The sequence below is a fragment of the Sabethes cyaneus genome, chromosome 2 (genome assembly GCF_943734655.1).
Source record: "Sabethes cyaneus chromosome 2, idSabCyanKW18_F2, whole genome shotgun sequence".
NCBI classification, from domain to species: domain Eukaryota; kingdom Metazoa; phylum Arthropoda; class Insecta; order Diptera; family Culicidae; genus Sabethes; species Sabethes cyaneus.
In genome coordinates, this window is record NC_071354.1 from 235,046,005 (window position 1) to 235,054,050 (window position 8,046).

Here is an 8,046-nt window from a genome sequence, read left to right on the forward strand (position 1 = left end):
CCTTCTTTATATCTCACGAAAATTGATGACAACTTCAAACATCGCACTTATGCCCCGCCCTACTCCATATGGTTCAAAGCAATTCATCGTTCTTAAATTTCATCGTTCTCCACATACTCAGCGAAAATATAGTTGAATGTGTCTATTAGCTGTACGACAGAAAGAAAAAAATAGCCACACATTCCGGGAATATGGAAAGCTCATCTAGTCATTTGACTGTAACGCACCTAGGCTTTAGTTTTGTATTTTCCGGCAGCAGTTCATTTAGAAAGGTCTCCTTTCCGATAGTGAAAGCGGTTGCTATTCATTCATGTTTTAAAAAATTGCAACAGACAGAAGCCAAAAAAAATTAATTTTGAACACCCGCGTTGGAAATTTAAAAAAAATCGAACAAGAGTTCTGTACACAAATTTCGTCCGCTTTCATGACAGCAAATCCAACTTTTCTTAGACTCTTTTTGGACTCTCCTTAGATTCTGCATAGGCTCTATTTGGACTCTTTTCGAATGCTTTTAGGAGCCTTTTTGAACTTTTCTTAGACTCTTCCCCATCTTAGACTCTCCTTAGGTTCTTATTAGACTCTTTTTGGGCTCTAATTGGACTTTACTTGGATCCTTCCAAGACCCTTTTTGAACTCTTCGCTGACTGGGATCTTTCTAGACTCTTATTGAGCTCTGCTTATTTCCTTCTTGGGCTTCTTTTGGATTATGCCTAGATTCTTCCTAGACTCTTCTTGAACTCTTCTTGATCTTTTCTTGGGCTTTCCTTGAACCTTGATGCATCTTGGATCTTCTTGGATTCTTCTTTCTTAGGCTTATCTTGGCTTAGACTTTTCTTCTTCTACAGCAATTCTTCAAAAATCTTTTTTCCAAAACTCTTTCAAGACTCTTTTATGCGACTCTTCTGCTACGCCTATTTAGTTAGTTTCGAGGTACAACGCTGGTTTAACAAGCCACTCGTCGTATGTTCGAATCTCAGCTGAGTGATGCAGCTAGAGTCAGCAGGATCGTGGCCCTAGCTCCGTAATTGTCCTGTACACTAATAACTGGCTGCGAAATCTATCGATAAAGAAGGCTCAAGTCTGAAAAACGTTCATAACCCAAGGCTTTGCCTATTCTTCCAAGAATTCTCCGCCATTACTCTTTCGCCACAATTTTTTGCGGGCCTTCTAACGCTCGTTTTCCAAGTCATCTTTTTCAAGACACTGCTTCTTTTGCAAAACTCTACTTCCAAGACTCTTTTGCCAAAACTTTTTTTGGAAGCCCCTTTTTCAAGACTTGAGCTCTACAAAATTCTAAAACTCTTTCAAAAGTAATGTTCCCTGTTCACAAGAAGGCTGATAAGCACAACGTTCAAAACTATCGAGGAATTACATCGTTGTGCTCCAGCCCCAAAATGCTCGCGATAATCGATAACGCAACTGTCACAATCTTTCGTTGCGACGCACCTTCGTCAACATTACGTTGAAGCCGTAATTCTTCCATAACGTCAGCGAACCAGTGGGATCGAACTGAAGCAGAGAAAATGACAGGCCAGAAGTAAATAAAGAAAGAGCGTTTCGATAGCGAGAAAAAAAAGTGAACCCTAAAACTAGTAAAAGTGCCGATTTTTTGCCTTAAAACTACTAAAATTAAAATTTTGCTTAAAACTATTAATTAGTTGATTTTAAGATAGTTTTCTAAAACCGTTCTGTGCTACAAACGATACGTTGTTTCGTACATCGTTGTTTCTCAAAGGTGATTGCGTTGCTAAAATGCATGCGAGGTTTGGTAAAAATTTATATCCTAATTATCATCTAAACAGATACTAAGCCTACAGTACGGAAAGAGAACGGTCAGGATCTTTAAAAATAATTAAGCGGAATTGAGCTAAACTAATTACAAATAACAAATTGGAAAAAGACACTAAACGTAAGTGATTTAAAAATTAGATTATTATGAAATCAAAACCAATAGTAAAACATGAAAGAATTACATGGAAAGCTAATTATTGTTATATTATACACCATAGGGATTTTTTAACAGCGTCTATAGCTGTAGTAAATAAAAAGAGTTACGTTGTTAAAGAACCGGAAAATCGTCTGTCTGTTGCATTCGCAACATTTTAAAAAATCCGTTTATTTGCGATCGGGGAAGCTTCAGTATGCCAAAAAATAGTCGCGCGAAAGGGCAGGGTGTGAGTTGTGGAATATGTGATGATCCGGATAATAGCTTAATGGTGAGTTGTGATGATTGCGGTCGGTGGTTTCACTTTAAGTGCGTAGGTGTCGACGAAGGAATTGAAGATGTAGACTGGAGTTGCTCGTCGTGTGAAACGAAGCGTGCAGCTCAGGGCACATCATCCCATGAGGCATCGGTACAGGGTGGAGCAGGGAAAAAGTCGACTGCAGATCAAGAACATCAAATCGATCAAGTCCAACGGTTTCAAAGAATGATGGATCAAATGCAAGCTAGGTTTGATCAGCAACAGCATACGTATGAAGAGTTACTGCGTAAGAAGGATCTTGAAATGGAAAAGGCAATAAGCGATCTACAGCGCCAGTATCTACTGAATTTGGAGAGAAAAGAGCAGCAGATACGGGAGGAGCTGAGTGTTCCTGCCATCGTACTTCCTAATGCTAACTCAACATCGTTAGGAACTGAATCTCGTGTTGCAGATGATGTATGTTCGGCAATAACGCGGATGGAAAAGCAGTTGCAAGATATGGCGAAAAAGCAGGAGTTTGAAACGAGGCGGCTTGAGGAGCGATTGCAGGCTATGGAAATCGGCATGAGCAGATCTGCTCCAATGAGTGATGGTTTAAATCTCCGTGCGAACCTTTCTTCCGGCAATCAACAGTCGTATGAACAGTCTGCGACCTCTCTTCACGAGCTCAGCAAAAGCCAACTCGCTGCGCGGCAAGCAGTAGCAAAAGAACTTCCCGCTTTCTCCGGTAACCCAGAGGAGTGGCCGCTATTCATTGCTACTTATGAGAATTCCACCAGGATGTGTGGCTTCAGTGATGAAGAGAATTTACTTCGACTTCAGCGCAGCTTAAAAGGAAAGGCTCTTGAAGCGGTGCGAAGTAGATTACTATACCCAACTGGCCTCGAAGGTGTTATTAAAACGCTACGTACGTTATTTGGACGACCAGAAGTGATCGTCCATTCACTGGTCTCTAAGATACGAGAAATGTCAGCGCCCAAGACGGAGAAACTTGGGACCTTGATCGATTTCGGAGTTGCAGTGCAGAATATGTGTGCAACGATTGTAGCTTGTGGATTAAACGAACATCTGTGCAACGTTGCACTTCTCCAAGAGCTTGTGGAAAGATTGCCGCCGACTATCAAGCTTGACTGGGCAAGACATCGGCAAACACTAAACGCGGTTACTCTTTCGGACTTTAGTAGCTGGCTTGAAACACTAGTTGAAGCAGCATGCGTGGTGACGGTTCCTTCGTCGTTCGGCGATTATACTGGTAAATCTGACAGGAGAAGCAGGAAGGAGGAAGTGTACTTACACCGTGAATCAAGTCCAGCCTCTTGCTCGCCGATGCCTTCTGGAGCAACATCGCGGAAAAGGTGTTTAATATGCAGCGAAGAATGTCGCAATCCTAGTTCTTGTGCAAAATTTGGAGATATGGACATCGGGGCTCGCTGGACAGCTGTCAAAAACAATAAGCTGTGTCGCAAATGTCTCTCAAAACATTTTGGAGCGTGTACGGTGAGGGAAGCTTGTGGAAAGAATGGTTGCTCTTACATGCACCATAAATTGTTACACGACGATTCTAGATACCCGCGATATCTAAATCCTCAGCCTTCAACGTCACAGGCGGACGTTGAGACCGGTTATGGAAGCTGCAACGCTCACGTAAGCAACGTAGGTAGAGTGTTGTTTAGATACATTCCAGTACTGATTCACGGACGCGGGAGCTCTGTTCGTACATACGCCTTTTTGGATGATGGTTCTTCAGTTACCCTGATGGAACATGGCCTTCTGAAAGAGTTAGGTCTCAATGGAGAATCTTATCCACTGTGCTTAGGGTGGACAGCCGATCATCAACGGCAAGAAGCAGAATCCGTGAAACTAGCGCTGGAGATCTCAGGAATAAATGACGCGAAATCGTATTGGATCCCAAAGGTGCATACGGTTGAAAGCCTCGCTTTACCTCGACAGACTCTCAAGATGGATGAATTAACACTTAAATATAACCATCTAAGAGAGCTGCCGGGTGATTCGTACCACAATGTTCGGCCTAGACTCCTCATAGGGATAGATAACTGTCATCTGGGACATGCTTTGGATAGCAGAGAAGGCGCAAAACATGAGCCAATAGCTACAAGAACCCGTCTAGGATGGACAATCTTCGGGCCTTGTTCGGCACCTGTTCCGGCAATGACAAACTTTACAGGCCATCACAGCCTTCATGCTTGCCCGTGTTGTGAGCGAAGCGACACAGAGCTGCATAACACAATAAAGGCCTATTTCTCATTAGATAGCCTTGGAATAGTGCGTTCAGCTAAACCGCTTCTTTCAAAAGATGATGAGCGAGCAGAACAGCTGCTGAAATCTTTAACGCGTATAAAAGGGAAGAGAGTGGAAACCGGATTGCTTTGGCGGTGTGACGATGTTCGTCTACCAGACAGCAAATCGATGGCGATGAGACGACTGGTCTGCTTGGAGAAGCGTATGCAGCGAGACCCTGAACTGGCTGAATCGGTGAAGGAGAAGATCCGCGATTACGAACGATCCGGATACGTAGAGAAGCTGACGGCAAACCAATTGACCGAGAAATTCGATCGAGTTTGGTATCTTCCTATCTTTCCGGTAGTCAATCCCAACAAGCCAAAAAAGATGCGCTTAGTTTGGGACGCAGCCGCTAAAGTCTCGGGAGTTTCACTAAATTCATTCCTGCTAACGGGACCGGATCAAGTCACCTCATTAGTATCTGTACTACAGCGCTTCCGGGAGTTCCGCATTGCCATTTCAGGTGATATTCGAGAAATGTTTCTTCAGATCTTGATGAACCGGTTTGATCAACAGTGTTTGAGATTTCTATGGCGGAACGGAGAGCAAAACCGCAGTCCAGATGTCTACGTTACGAAAGTAATGACCTTCGGAGCGACGTGTTCACCAAGCTGTGCGCAATATGTAAAAAACTACAATGCGCAGCGGTTCCAGGAACAGTTCCCGAGGGCAGTCGAAGCGATAGTGAACGAGCATTACGTCGACGACATGCTTTCCAGTGTAGAGACAGAAGAAGAGGCGCTACAGCTGGCGAAAGATGTCCGGTATGTCCACGCGGAGGCGGGTTTCGAAATACGGAACTGGCTGTCGAACTCGAAACGAGTGCTGCGGGAATTGGAAGCAACTGCCGGCGAAAAGAGTTTGAATCTGTCAAGTGAGATGGCGACGGAGAAAGTTCTCGGCTTGTGGTGGTGTACTGCGACCGATACGTTCACCTTCAAGGTATCTCCGAGAATCAACGCCGAACTACTGCAAGGTAACATCGTTCCAACGAAAAGGCAGATTCTAAGCACGCTGATGACAGTCTACGATCCGTTGGGACTACTGGCGCACTTCCTAATGTTCCTGAAGATACTACAACAGGAAATTTGGCGCAGTGGTGTAAGTTGGGACGATCCTATCCAGAACGAGCAGTTTAAGAAGTGGCAGACGTGGTTACGCGTTCTTCCGCAAGTGGAATCGGTCAGCGTGCCAAGATGTTATCGGACGAAGACGAGCTTACGTGAGCAGAATGTGGTCCAGCTGCATGTATTCGTAGATGCGTCGGAGAATGGTTTTGCTGCAGTTGCATATCTGCGGTTCGAAGAAGACGGTGAAGTAGAATGTGCGCTCATCCGTGCGAAAACGAGGGTAGCTCCGTTGCGATTCGTGTCGATTCCTAGACTAGAACTGCAAGCAGCAGTCATTGGAGCTCGCCTAGCGAGCGACATTATACAGACACATAAACTGAAGTTTGTGCAAAAATATTTCTGGACGGATTCACGAAATGTCCTCTGTTGGCTGAATTCCGACCATCGGAAATTTAACCAGTTCGTTGCGGTGCGGATCAGTGAAATGTTGGAATTGACGGAGCCTTCCGAATGGAACTGGGTCCCGACAAAGCTAAACGTCGCTGACGATGCAACGAAATGGCAGACGCTGCCGGATCTCACTCCTACCAGCCGCTGGTTCCGTGGCCCTGAGTTCCTGTGGGGACCAACAAAAAGATGGCCTGCCGCCGAGTTCAAATTTGAGCACACCGCAGAGGAGAAGCGGTCAGCACTGAATGTACTGCACCATTCTGTGGAACGCGCTCTATTCCGCTGGGAAGATTTCTCGAAGTGGAAGCGACTACAACGACATGTAGCCTTCGTTCAACGATTTCCGTCGAATCTACAGCGGAAGTTGTCAAAGGAACCCATCGTCACTGGACCTCTAACGCAAGAAGAACTTGAGAAGGCGCAGTTAGCTATCTTCAAGTCGGTTCAAGAGACAGAGTTTGCTAAAGAGAAAACCCTACTGCAGAAGCCAAAGCCATTGCCGTGGAAGAACGTTTTGCCGAAGAGTAGTTCGCTGTACAAACTTAGTCCATTCATCGGTGGAGATGGATTATTGCGAATGAAAGGTCGCATAGACGAATGTGCGTATGTGGACGAGTGTACAAAACATCCAATCCTGCTGCCTAAGCGGCATCCAGTCACAGACCTTATTATCGCCAATATTCACCAGAAGTTCTGCCACTTGAATCACCAGACCACGCTTAACGAGGTCCGACGCAGATTTTACGTTCCAGGACTGAAATCGGCCTACAAGCGCGTTCGAGAACGATGCCAACTCTGCAAGATTCAACGAGCGAAGCCGGAAGCCCCAGAGATGTCAGGTCTACCGTCCGAGCGTTTACAAGCATTCTGTCGTCCCTTCTCCTACGTCGGTATCGACTATTTCGGGCCAATGCACGTGGCCGTTGGTAGGAGGACCGAAAAACGATGGGGCGTATTAGTGACTTGTTTAACTGTACGAGCGGTTCATCTTGAAGTCGCACACAGTCTTACCACCGACTCGTGCATCCTTGCCATCCGAAACTTCATCGCCAGGAGAGGTATGCCGGTGCAGATAGTTAGCGATCGCGGCACCAACTTTATCGGAGCCAGCCGTGAACTGAAGGAAGCCTTACAGCAAGTAAACCAGGACAAATTGATAGAATATTTCGTCACCGCTGATACGAAATGGTCGTTCAATCCACCCGCATCACCTCATTTCGGCGGAGTCTGGGAACGCCTCGTTCAATCTGTGAAGAAAGTCCTGAAGCACCTGCAAGTCACTCGAACACCCACTGACGAAATACTGAAGAACACACTCACTGAAATCGAGCTTATCATTAACTCCCGACCTCTGACAGAATTACCACTAAACAATGAGTTTTCTCAAGCGCTCACACCGAATGATCTCCTGATAGGGTCGTCAGACGGTTCTAAGCCCCCGATCGCATACGACGACAGCAGCTACGCCTTGAAACACACCTGGAAGATGTCCCAGGTATATGCCAACCGATTTTGGCGTCGGTGGATAGCTGAGTTCCTGCCCACACTCACACGGAGGACAAAGTGGTTCAACCGAACCAAACCGATCACTGTAGGAGACATTGTCGTTATTGTAGACAACACTCTGCCAAGAAACTGTTGGCCGAAGGGTCGTGTGGTTCGTGCAGTCCGCTCCAAAGATGGACAGGTGCGACGCGCAGTTGTGCAGACTGAACATGGAGTATTCGAAAGGCCAGCGGTGAAGCTAGCAGTGTTAGACGTCGGTGCGAATTGATGTACATCGTCGGACCCTAGACCTAGAAGTACCGGGGGGAGTGTCACAATCTTTCGTTGCGACGCACCTTCGTCAACATTACGTTGAAGCCGTAATTCTTCCATAACGTCAGCGAACCAGTGGGATCGAACTGAAGCAGAGAAAATGACAGGCCAGAAGTAAATAAAGAAAGAGCGTTTCGATAGCGAGAAAAAAAAGTGAACCCTAAAACTAGTAAAAGTGCCGATTTTTTGCCTTAAAACTACTA

General features: G+C 45.7%; 1 protein-coding gene across 1 annotated transcript; it reads left to right on the forward strand.

Moving 5' to 3' along the window:
- The first annotated feature begins 4,637 nt into the window (after positions 1–4,637).
- Positions 4,638–7,799, forward strand: LOC128736794 (uncharacterized). The gene has a single exon (XM_053831284.1). The coding sequence runs from the start codon at positions 4,638–4,640 to the stop codon at positions 7,797–7,799; it is 3,162 nt and encodes a 1,053-aa protein (XP_053687259.1).
- The last annotated feature ends 247 nt before the right edge of the window (positions 7,800–8,046 follow it).

Coding starts and splice junctions, on each gene's coding strand:
- LOC128736794 (XM_053831284.1), top strand. CDS start 4,638: ATGAGACGACTGGTCTGCTTGGAGAAGCGTATGCAGCGAGACCCTGAA.